Source organism: Podarcis cretensis (genome assembly GCF_951804945.1).
Source record: "Podarcis cretensis genome assembly, chromosome: 8".
Lineage (NCBI taxonomy): Eukaryota > Metazoa > Chordata > Lepidosauria > Squamata > Lacertidae > Podarcis > Podarcis cretensis.
In genome coordinates, this window is record NC_137177.1 from 52,282,646 (window position 1) to 52,294,754 (window position 12,109).

Below are 12,109 nucleotides of genomic sequence, written 5' to 3' on the forward strand. Positions count from 1 at the left end.
CAGTATTCTATAGCCAACAGCTTCACTCAGCGCAGTTGGAACGTTCAGCAGCTCAGCCAATAGTTTGGGGAAGATGGCAATAGACAACAAACGGATAATTGGTACATACAGAGAAGATGTGAGAGAGAAAGATGGCGTGCACAGTTGAGAAGATCACTTTCATTTATCTTTAAAACCACAAGTTAAAAATGACATTCTGTAGCAATGAAAGCAAAACCTTAGTGGGGAAAACCCAAATGGGATCTTGTATAAAAGACAGCGGTATAAAACCAGCCAACAGGATTGGAAAGAAAACAAAGAGAGGCAAAAGATGCTGAGGGGCATATACTTTGGCTTACCTGAATACAAGGCAACCATTAACACCTCTCCCCACAATTGTATTTTCTAAAAAAGCAAGCCCCCGCTTTTTTTAGCAGCTAGGGTGGGTGCCATCCCCTCTAGGCACTTCCCACCTCGCCCTGTGAGAGAAGGAGTGCTTGTGGGCACACATTACTTTTTCAAGTGACCCAGGTTAAGAGTCAGTAGAATTATAATTGGAGCCTAGAAAAGCAATGGAGCTGAAAGAGGAAGTGAGAAAGACTGTCACTCTTCTGACTTCCTCCTTCAGTTTTATGTACTTTTTTCAAGAGAGAAAAAGGTAACCACCCACCACGGACTCATAAGCAAGCAGGTAGTGATTGGGGGCTTAGAGGCTTTGTGGGTGCAAGGGAAAGAATCTAGCCCCTAGCACCCCATTGGCAACCCCTGGCATAAGTTAACCCTGGCTGTAATAGAACAGACTAGCAAAAGAAGGTCTAACGTTTACTAGAATTTCTACAGCCCACAGCTGTGCTTTAACATTTCCAGTTCCTCAGAAACTCTTAGCGGTTAAGGCATCACTCATCTTTGTTCATTGATCGTGATATGTACACACACACTTGATAAAAGCAGGTGTCTTGCTGGATCAGAGACTGAGGCCTGCAAGAGTCTAACATTCTCTGCAAGAATCCCAGATGCCCACAGGCATTAGGAAGTGCAATAGAAACTGGCCAATGAGCTACCGCAATCTACCTTCTGCCTAGTCCTGAGCTACAGGGGAAGAAGCTCCAGCCCCAAGAGGTCAGAAAAAGGCTTGTGGGGCAGGGAGAAGAGAGGAAGCTTGTGCTGCCCTGCCTGTGAGGATTTTGGCTTGCAGGAGTCCCTGAAATAATACAACAGACAACACCACCGCCACCGCTGAAAGAATGGCAAGACAAAGCTTCCTACACAAATAACCGCCAGATATTCATCAATTTCGTATTTCCCATAAAGACACAGCCTCTTCCCATTACCCAACTAACAAATGCCACTGGTCTTCAGGCAGTGCTTCCTGCCCAAATGTTTCCACAGTCCTCCTGCCCAGTCACTTGGTCCTGAGTGGCCCAGAAATGGAACCCAGCTCAGCTGCTGCTTTGGGGCAACCCGTCTGCCCCCAGGAGATGACAGCTTGCATCTTCCACCAGTGCTGGCCCCGGCCCCGGCTGGAAGGAAAACAAAAACATAAGGGTTGAAGGAGGGGAAAGAGATTAGGAGGCAAGAACCACACATTGTTTAAAGTGGAATCATAGTGCTTTAAATGTAGTGTGAATGTGGGTCCAGGTAAATCCATTTCCTCCAAGCCTGCCTGAAGCGCCTTGCCCCAAAACAAGACATTCACCACTGGGCAATATTTGTTAAGACTTCCTTTTCCTTCTCTGCCCCACCCTGGGGGAAAAGAAAATAGCTAACAAGCCCAGCCCACTGCAGTCCACATGTGTTTAAGGAAGAGAAACAACGACAAGGAAACGGTTGCTTTTAATAGGGAGTGGAGTACTTCTGGTTTGAGAACACAGCAAATAGCAGAGCTCACATAGTTAAAAATAAGGATAGACTTCCAGTGGGGTGGCTGTGTCAGTAAGACTAGAAGCACTTTATTATTTCTGGAACTTTCCCCCCCTCCCCATAAATTAACCTTGTAGAGAGGTGCCTGGCCTTTAAAAGATGGCACTTGTGGCTACACACTGGGCAAAGGGAGCTCTGAGACAGGAGTTATAGCGGTAGCAAAGACACAAGACTTCCAGGGACAGATTAGGAACAGCTTGCATTGCTGCATTATGAGCCAAGTCAGGCCACGTTCCTGGTGCCTGGGGTGTTGAAAGGAAGCCATCCTTACTTATCCAGCCATACCTTGGTGAGCAGCATATACTGAATCGCTCCTGGCGTGGGATCCCTCACCACAGCTGACAGCAGCTCCTCAGAGGGTGTTGCTGACCCCACGGGCAGACCTTTCAGGAACCTGGGCAGAGGGGTGAAGCAGAGACAGCAGGGTTAGGGCTTGAGGCTGTCCTGACCCCAGCAAGAAGAAAAAGAGGATTTGGGAGGCACGGGGTGCGGGAGGGCAACACAGATTTCAGACATGCACAGAAAGCACCAAGGCAGTGCAAAAGTCTGCTTTAAAAAATTGTGTTCTGTTTATTAATTACTTTCTGTTCAGCCCATGGGTTGGACACAAAAGGAAGAAAAGCTACCACTGATGTTCCCAGGAGATGGTGGGCCACTTCTGGCCAGCAGACCACAGGTTCACCCCCTTATGCTAAATAAACTAAAAACACACACTTCAATATTTTACTGCTATGACATCTAAAACAGGAGAGCTCTCCAATAACAAGGGTCGGCACTTACCTGCTGCATAATGTAGGCTCTTCAAAAAAAAAAAAAAAAAAAGACAACTAAATGCTTCCCTATTTAACATTAGGGGGGGTGTTACTGGGTTGTTCCTGTTTTTATTACGTATTTTATGTTTTTATACTGTGGTTTTATGTAGTTCACCACCCTGAGATCTGCTGGTATAGGGTGGTATACAAATTTAAATAATAATAATAAATAATAATAATAGATTTTCAGAAGCAGAGTGTATTTGTAAACAGACAATATCATTTTTGTGAGCAGGCACTGGAGGCTTGCCTCCTTCTTTGGGTGTTGGCCGTCATGGCAGCCCTGCCTCCGATTACAGGGGTGACACAATAAGTGGCAACGAAGTGACTGGGCTCACGTACTGGCCTCCATTATTCTCCGGAGGAAAGCTGTGCTTCACCACTTCCACAAACTCATCCACCATGTCATCCAGCATGAAGAGAACTGCGTTTGGGCCAGCGTCAAATGTATAAGCCACCTGTAAATCAAGCCCAGATGTCAACAAAGCACCTGCTTTACTTTAAAAGGCAACTATCCCTGTGTATGTGATGGGGAGGAGCCGGGTAGGTGTGTGTGCCTGCATTCCTGATCCAGAAAAAGCCTGGCTTATCGTTTAAGGGAAGAACTGTGAAGCGAAGGGAGAATATAGGGACCCTCCTTGCAGACCTTGATCTAAAAGCTTAGATTACACCTTAGGCAGCCTGAGGATGAATTTAGTGAAGCAGTTGTTTTTTGTGGGGAAATCTGCATCAGAAGGGGCAAAGCCCTAGCTGCTCTTCCATGATTTCCAGCGCTAATGTTATTTTAAAAACATCTGTAATGCTTTTATCAAACCCATCAGCAAAACTTATGGCATTATGGAGCTTCAAACGAACTCCCAAGGACGTTCAAAGAAACTAGGAGGGTGGGCCACCTACTCCTTAAACTACGTTTGGCCCTAAAAGAATACTAATGAAAAAGAATTTGGGAGGTGCCCAAGTACCCGTGCATTTTGACCCTGCCTTGTTTTGACTATATCCCTGGGCTCTAGGGGCCATAGGCCCCTGACTCTTCCAAGCCAGATGTGTTTTTTTGTTGGAAGCCGCCCAGAGTGGCTGGGGAAACCCAGCCAGATGGGCGGGGTATAAATAAATGATTATTATTATTATTATTATTATTATTACTACTATTACTATTATTATTATCATCCTAGCCTGCATGGGCCAACAGCTAAGGCCCTTGAGTCTCAGGACTTGGAAAGCCTGTTGGGCTCTAAAAGAATGAAACTGCTGTAGAAAAGCTGCAGGACCTTTGTTCCTCTCATTGCAAGGTTTCCAAACGTAGATGGTCCTTGTCAATTTGACCCAGGTGCCTCCCCTTCCGAAGCCCCAGTGTGCCCCTGCCCTCCCGTGAGCACTGCATCTTTCTTCCCCACCGGCCGCACCTTGGTCTTGCCACAGTGGGCGTTGTAGCGGTGCACCAGGGCCACCACTTGCTTGGAGATGTCATTGAGGTAGAAGATGGGTGGGAAAGTGTCCAGGCAGGTCGCGTGGAACTGGTTGCTGTCCTTCATGGTCAGCTCCCCAAAGGCCTCAAAGTCCCGCTGCTGGATATGCTGGGTCATTTGGGACATGCGCTTGGGAACCAGAGCCTCAGCACGGTGCTGGAAGAGGAGAGGGAAGAGATGGCTTTTGCTGTTTAGCATTTATTTACCATGGCTACTCCACAGCTGGAGGCAGCAATGCTTCTGGAAAGTTGCTGGAAACCGCAGGAAGGGAGAGGTCGCTGGTGCTCAAATCAAGTGTTTCCCCAAAGGAATCAGGTTGGCCACTGTGAGAACAGGATGCCGGACTAAGTGGGCCTGATCCAGCAGGGCTCTTTGTGCATTTCTGCAGCCAGCAGGAGGCAGCACATTCTCTTACCTTCAGCAGAAGGCTAGTCTTCACGCTGGTCTGCATGCCTGCCGTGCTGGCCACCTGCTTCTTCTCCGCACTCACCTGCCAGGAAGGGGCACAGAGAAAAGCAGCTGTTCAGGCTCTGGCAAAAACGGTCCTTCAGCCCACTCATTTCCTGAAAAACCAGGGCCTGCCACTTTACAATGACCCTGCAGTGTTTCCCTAGCGCCTGCCAATGCCCTCACTCACCACCAGGATCAACACCCTCAGCTCTGGCCAGTGCGTCTCCGGTGCCACCTGCTGGGCGATGCTGTCCTTGCCATCGGCGTTTTGCCCCATGACCCACTGCACGAAGCCCCCGAACATACTTCGGCAGGCACTTCCGGAGCCTTGCCGAGCCACTTCAGAGAGCTCACCCTCCACACCATAGAGCTTGGCCAATGTATAGACTGCAGCATCAGAGAGAAAGAGAGAGGAAGGAGAGTGGAATCGTTTATTTATTTATTGCACTTATATCCTTGGATATAAATTGGTTGGTTAGAGCATGGTGCTGAAAATGCCAAGGATGCAGGTTTGATCCCTGCATGGGACAGCTGCCTATTCCTGCATTGCAGGGGTTGGAATAGATGACCCTCAAGGACCCTTCCAACTCTATGATTCTACTAAGGATTGCCTTGGTCATGATGTCTATGACATCTAAGCTTTTTCTCCAAGGAGGCATACACTGTTCTCCCTCTCTCCATTTTACCCTCACAACAACCCTGAGAGGCAGTGGTAGGCCCAAGGTCACCCAGTGAGCATCGTGGCCGAGTGGGGATTAGAACCCTGGTCTCCCAAGGTCCTAGTCTGACACTCTAACCACTGCACCACACTGGCTCCTCCCATGAGACACTTGTCATCCCTTAGGACCTTGATAATACCCTCAACACAGCCATTTCTTCTCAGCCTCTTGGCTCTCATCCAGCTCTCCCGCAGAAATCTACATGGTTTTCACCCCCATTTCCCCCTTCCTCACAACAACCCTGCCAGGTTGGTTAGGCTGAGTGAGATTGACTCCAGGTTTCCTGGTGAGCTTCATGAATGAAGGGGATTTGAACTCTGGCCTCTCAGGCCTGACTGACGCTCTAACAGAGGGGCTGCTAACATACCCATCGTGCTCTTAGCGAGAGATGCCATTTTGAACACGGGAAGCAAGAGAGTCAAAAGAATCTGGAGGGAGCAGACCAGATCTCTAGGGGCTACCATCAGTTTCCCCCACTCACCCAGACAGGCAAACCCAGCGGCAGAAGAGGCCAGCCCAGCCGCTGTGGGAAAGTTGTTCTCTGAGGCAATGTGGACCTTGTAGGCAAGGCTGAGGGCAGAGCGGCTGCTGCTGTCACCGCTGTTACCGTTACCGCTGTGCCGCTTCCTCGCTAGACGGCGTACTGGAGGAGTGAGAGAGAGAGAAAATGGAGGATAGCAAAGAAGGTGATGTAAGCCAGGCAGAAGATACCTGCAGTCAAGGAAATGTGACAGACACACAAAATGCCCCTATTTGCATTGGCACCCCACTGGTTTCTGCAGATGCCCCTGTTCATGCAGGCATTCCCTTGATGTCTAGGCCAGAGTCTCTTGCTTTAATGACTGTTCAGTTTTAATGAGATAGTTTTATTGCATATTTTAATTGGACTGATCTGCTGTGTATTTTATGGATGGGTGTTTACATTTTAACGTTTGTATGATTGGCTTTTTTTACTCGTAAAACCACTTAAAATCCTAGTTTGGCCTTAAGAGGTATATAACTTATTATTTATAATAGGATTAACTGCCACTTGGTGCAAATACCAAGCAGGGAGAGTGTTGTTGCACCCTGACTTGCTTGTAGTCTTCCTGGGGGCATCTGGTTGAACACAGAGAGAACAGGATGCTGGATTAGATGAACCTTTTTCTGCCATGCTCTTTTTGTGTTCTTATGGAAGCTCATTTCCGACAGCAGATGGAGTTTCATGAGGGAAAATGCTCCATAAGATATTGACTCAGTGTAAAACAGCTTCCTGTATTCCTGTAACTTGCAGCTGTACCTCACCAGTGTTCCAGATATGAGCCTTGTTTAAAACTGAACAGGAATAATTGTATATTTTTGTGTGTGCTTTGCAGTGGATCCCATAACCATGGTAACAGCAGAGAGGCTGGCCAATGCCCTCCCTAGTGAGGTGTGCCTGTCTCCATTATCAACTTTCAGGGGCCAATTTGAAAACATCCCTGTTTGCCCACATATTTGGTGGCTAAAGAATACCGTGCCTTGGCAACCCCAAGATCACTGGACAGAATAAAAACATTTTTAGCTGCAACAGTTTTTAGGGAAAAAACTTTTTTATGATATTTCGGATGAATTCAAGCTCCATGTCTGGTGCCAGTTCTTGCAGATGCATCACAGAATTTAAAACAGACTCGAACCATTTCCCTGGCATGTGCTACGCAGGTGTGCCTAAGCCTTCTTTCCCTCAAACTAAGCCCACAACTTCTTACTCTGCCCTCAGGAGAAATAGCAACAACACAGTTCTCCCAACCTTCCATCAGAAAACAGTCATGGTAAAAAAAATTATTCCATGGTCGACCCCTCCCCAAGTTGTACTCAACCAACCATTACTCAGAGTGGACCCATTGCAATTAATGGAGGCAAGTTAACCATGACTATTAATTTCAATGAAACTATCGTGGTGATGACTAAAATTAAATACAACCCTAAGAATCCAGACTTGACAAAAGAGGTCTATGCTTCTGTGCGCTGCCTTCCACTCACTCTCTCGTAGGCATGACTGGAGGCGTGGCTGACCAATATCACTCTCCTTCCCATTGAGCCAGAGGCGGTCCTCAGTGAAGTCCCGGCTGATGGCAGCTGTTGTGGTGGTTTTCAGCTGTAACAGAACCACAAGTTAGAAGCTCGCAAGCCATGAGCAGTTAACCTGTCGCCCTCCAGCTCCTGTTGGACTCCAGTTCCCACCACCCTTAGCCATCAGCCATGCTGGCTGGGGCTGATGGGAAGTGCAGTCCAACATCCACTGGAGAGCTGCAGGTTAGCCACCCCCATCATAAATGAACCACCACCTGGGGCCATCTAAGGAGACTCCACATGGTTCACCTCTTTGGAGAAGGACCTCTGCATGACCCCAATACCTAGGCAGGTTAAGAGGGAAATAAAATTTTAGCCGCAGATTCCAGGCTAGAAAGACCTACCAACGTCACTTGTTGGGAAGGAAGGAACCTGTGTTTTTCCTAAACCTTAAGAGGTTTATGCATCTACATGGTGGTAACATTGCCCCAAATCACAGAGTTAGTTTCTACCACCTTCCTGATGCTACCATTCTTCTTTCAAGAAAACAGAATCCTAACTTGCAAGTTTGGCTTCATAATCATGATATCCCTTCCAAGACCACCAGTAGATCCAGATTTTTTTAAGAGCATCTACACTGAGTTTGATTTCTCTTTGTGTGACTGTATCGCCCTCAGTAAGGTTAATCATGGTTTAGTGACTAACAATCGCTCACTTGTAACCCTCAGTTTCGCAAATGAAAAGGGACGATCTGGTACTAACCTGATCTTGGTGCAGGGTGACGCTGAGGGAAGAATTAATAGGCAAGATCAGCTCTTCATCACGCTTCCCCCCTGGGTAAAGGAGGACATTGTTTGAAAATGAGTGAACTCAGAAGCACTTCACCATTCTCTACAGTCAGTTTCCTGGGTGGTCAGTGTCTCAATAGCATCATTAACCTTGGGAGATGACAGAACTAGTCCAACCTGATCTTTCTCATGTCAATAGATGGAACTACATTATAAGAGCAAGGTAAACCTATTATTTGCTGGTGCAATCTTCCTCCTCCTCCTGGCTTTCGGCTTGCTAATTTGTCCACTTATAGTACTGGGGGAGGAGACAGAACTAGATTTAACAACTAACAAATCCTGAGTTCTTTTGGGTATGCATAGAGTAACCCACCAGTCTTCTAAGGGACAAGGCCAATCATTTTTTTAAATTCAGAACTGGCATTTACAAAATTAGTTGTTTTATTTACAATATTCTAAATGCAATTCACTTTTCAGATTGGAAAAATGTGTTTATATCTCTAATCCACTTCATCTTTGTTTCCTTGGTATGGAATTTCACAACTCAGGAGTAACTGCCTAAGATGCTTTTCCAAACGCCTTCACTGTCAGTATTTGGCATACAGAATTCACTCTTTCCTTGATGATCCACTTTTAATTTAAAGTTTCTTTAGTACAATGGAAATTATCACACATCATGCAGAACCCCCAATTACTTTTGATGGAAGACCAGCAAACCCTCACATTTCGAGTGTACATGCTGCTGCTTCTTTGAAGATCACTCGTAGCCAAGTAAGATTGTCTTTCATAAAGATGGTTTTAACAATGCGTCCGTAAGTGACTGTGGAGGCTAATTCTGGATCTACACATCCTTCCACAGCGGGGACATTGGTTCCCGGGCGGGAGTTGATCAGGGTGTGGATTTGCCAAGCGTGCCTTCCTCTTAGCACGTTTCTCCCTTGCGTCCTGAGTTTGAGTGTCTTCAAAGCCCACAACACCTTTGGTAAAGGCTGTTCTCCAACTGGAGTGCTTGCAGGCCAGTGTTTCCCAGTTGTCAGTGTTAGAATCAATCCTTTAAAACCTAATTTTCAATGCAGCAAAATGTTGTTCCATTTCCTGATACTCTTGCATTTTTAGGGATATTTTAAGAAGGGAGAAGGGAAGCTCACACTTCACCAAAGGCACAAGAAAAAACAAGAAGTCTCTCTTTCTTCTCCTTTTAACCTCATCCTCTCATACATGGATCTTTTGCAAAAAGGGCTCTTGTAGGTCTTGCACTTATAAACACTCAGAACAAAATCTAACTGTGTTCATGTTCAGTTGAGCTTGCTTGAGCAAAAACATATAGAAGATTGCAGCCTTTAAAATGAATGAACACACACACACACACACTTTCCTCTATGACAGTTTTTGGGAACCCGCAGCCTTCCAGAAGTTGTTGGACTCTTAACTCCCAACAGCCCCAGCCAGGGTGGTAAATGGTGAAGGAATGATGAGAGTTGGGAGCCCAGCAAATATCCTGAAGGCCACAGGTTCTACGTCCCTGTTAACTCTTCTTCCTCCCCACGTTCCTGGTTCACAAATTTGAAAGCCAGTCTTGAGATCTGAGGAGCAGCCACTAAGGTTTGCAACAACAACAACACCACTAGAAAAATGGGAGGTAAAAGGGGAGAGGAAAGGAGGTACTTACAGTATTTTATCACCGCGATGTTAACAGGGGCTGTGCAGGTCACGACGGACAAGGGTTTATCTTCAGCCATGGTGATGACAGACGAGAAGGGGGCGCTGCTATAGTTGAGGAGGAGAGAGGGGCAAAGGGTGGATCAAGTAAGAAGGGGCACAACTTCAGATCCTGAAAAAAATGCCAGGAGCCAACCCAACGGCTTCGTCGAATCCTAGCTTGCTTGCGCTGATTTCTCTACCCCAGCTACCCAGTTGCACTGGCGACAGGAAAGCAGATCCAAGATTGCAAGCCTCCCTCCAACACTCCCACATGTGCCTGCAAGGAGAAAAAGGAATGCCACGCCTTGCACAGCTGCCTTCTCTGGGATTGGCCAAGAAAGCACCAGCTGCTGAAAGCCTGCCCAATCCGAGCCGGCCTCATCTCCTGCTGTTGTAATTCTTATCCAATGAGAGCGCGTCGGAAGATGGGGCTCCTCTCTCTCCTCATTCAGAACCCTGATCAGAAAGGCGGAACCCTCGAGGCGCCTTTTAAGGGGGAAATGTTTCCAGCACGGACGTTTTCTGCACCGCGCAAGCAGGCGCTAGGTGCGCCTGCGCAGTACCTTGATGCGAGTCTGTAGCTAAGGACGTAGTAGGCTGCTCAGACCCCGCTTTCCATTCCGTTTGGGGGAATACGGGCGCAGCCATAATTCATTTGTGCACCAGGCCCTTTCTGGTTTTTCAGAGTTCTTGTTGCAATAGTCCCGCAGAAAAAATGGGAGCAAGTAAAGCAATATCTTTAATTTAGACCAAGTAGATTTTTTTCTTGGTGGAAGCAAATTTTGAGTCACACAGGGCTCTTTTCAAGTTGGGTCTTCGGTAAAGAAAACTGTAGCTATATTCTCCGAAAGAACACGGTGATGATATTGCCCACGTTAGGGCAGTGTTACAAAAGAATGTGCAAAATTTCAAGTTCTCCAGAACTCTTCAGTAGGTTACGGTGAAAATGTAGACAGTGACACCTTGTGGGTTGACCATAGCAGTGCACAAACTGCAGGATTTAGACTGCAATTGTTCGTTCATTTACCTCAGAGTAAAAGTTATCCATCCCATCTGAAGTTTTCACTCTAATCTCACTCTCTGGAGTTTGGTTTCCTCTATAGGCTAATAGGGTGAGCTGAAAGTTGCCCTGGAAAAACTTTGCAGTTCATAGGAAGTTGGGAACCTTCCCCATTTTGGCTGAAGCTGCTAGGAATTTGAAAACATCTGGAAGGCACCAGACTGGGTAAGGATGAGGTAAGTCACCATGACTAGCAAAGTGTGTAATACATTGGTGGCACTACCACCACAATAACAACAACACTGGAATGAAAGGGGTATAATGAGCTTTTTAGGAGGGTGGCTTTATCCCATATGTTAAATTTATGAAAAAGAAATAACAATATATTTCACATTAACACTCCCATCCTAAATATATTTTCTCTGAAGCAAGTCCTGGTTTGATGGAGCTCATTTTCAAGTGAGGGTGCTTAAGATTGTTAATTTCTAATACCTTTTTCCTCGAGGAAAGTAATCATAGGGAGTAAGTGAAACTACTTGTTCATGGCATGGTTGGCCCCCCACTCCCCCTTTGCCATTGTCTCTGTGTGCATTTTAATTACATGGTGGATAAGGGACTGTGTCTCAACTTGGCTCTTAAAAGTTTTCTGGAACATGATTATTTATTTAAGAAATTTATATACCTAGTAGCCATTCTTATGATTAGCACTGTGCAAGCACATCCAAGTGTCCAAGACTGCTCCTGTTTTTATTTAATCACAGAAAAGAATGCAGGAAATCTGCCTTATAGTGAGACAGACTGTTGATTCATCTAGCTCAGCAATGTCAGTCCTACCTGGAGATGCTGGGGATTGAAACTAAGACCTTCTGCATACAAAGCAAGTGTTATTTTACTGAGCCACAGGTATTCACCAGCCTTTTGTTTTGGGGTGTTTCACATTGAATTTGTGACATGACACATTCATCTGCATAGTGAGCTTTCTTTCCTTTGTGGGGGTGGAGTTTGAATAAATTATATAATTTGATATCACAGGATATATTTAACCAGTAATGGTTAAATATAATCCAGTTTCCATCTTGTGACAAAATGCAGACACCACCCATGGTGCCAACACCAGCCAATTTCCTTGTCCACTACTCCTGGTTTTGCTTACTATCTAGCAACTGGGCATCATCCTCCAATAAAGACACTAGAGGGAGCTCAAAGGCTGCACACACCACAAGGTGCTCTTACTTCATGAGGT

At 46.2% G+C, this 12,109-nt stretch overlaps 1 protein-coding gene across 1 annotated transcript; it reads right to left on the bottom strand.

Moving 5' to 3' along the window:
* Positions 1–144: 144 nt before the first annotated feature.
* Positions 145–10,168, bottom strand: MVD (mevalonate diphosphate decarboxylase). The gene is made up of 10 exons (XM_079988894.1): positions 9,835–10,168; positions 8,140–8,210; positions 7,348–7,462; positions 5,828–5,989; positions 4,815–5,014; positions 4,593–4,667; positions 4,115–4,333; positions 3,054–3,169; positions 2,185–2,293; positions 145–1,499 (listed from the first exon to the last, which is right to left on the bottom strand). Exons 1-10 carry the CDS (start codon positions 9,902–9,904, stop codon positions 1,419–1,421), a joined length of 1,218 nt encoding a protein of 405 aa, XP_079845020.1. The 5' UTR covers positions 9,905–10,168; the 3' UTR covers positions 145–1,418.
* Between the last annotated feature and the right edge of the window lie 1,941 nt (positions 10,169–12,109).

Bases quoted from the DNA above. Each gene is read 5' to 3' on its own strand.
- MVD (XM_079988894.1), bottom strand. From the start codon at position 9,904: ATGGCTGAAGATAAACCCTTGTCCGTCGTGACCTGCACAGCCCCTGTT. The intron at 7,463-8,139 runs GTTAGTACCAGA...GTTCTGTTACAG, and splicing joins TCACCCTGCACCAAGATCAG to CTGAAAACCACCACAACAGC. The intron at 5,990-7,347 runs GTGAGTGGAAGG...TCACTCCTCCAG, and splicing joins CCAGTCATGCCTACGAGAGA to TACGCCGTCTAGCGAGGAAG.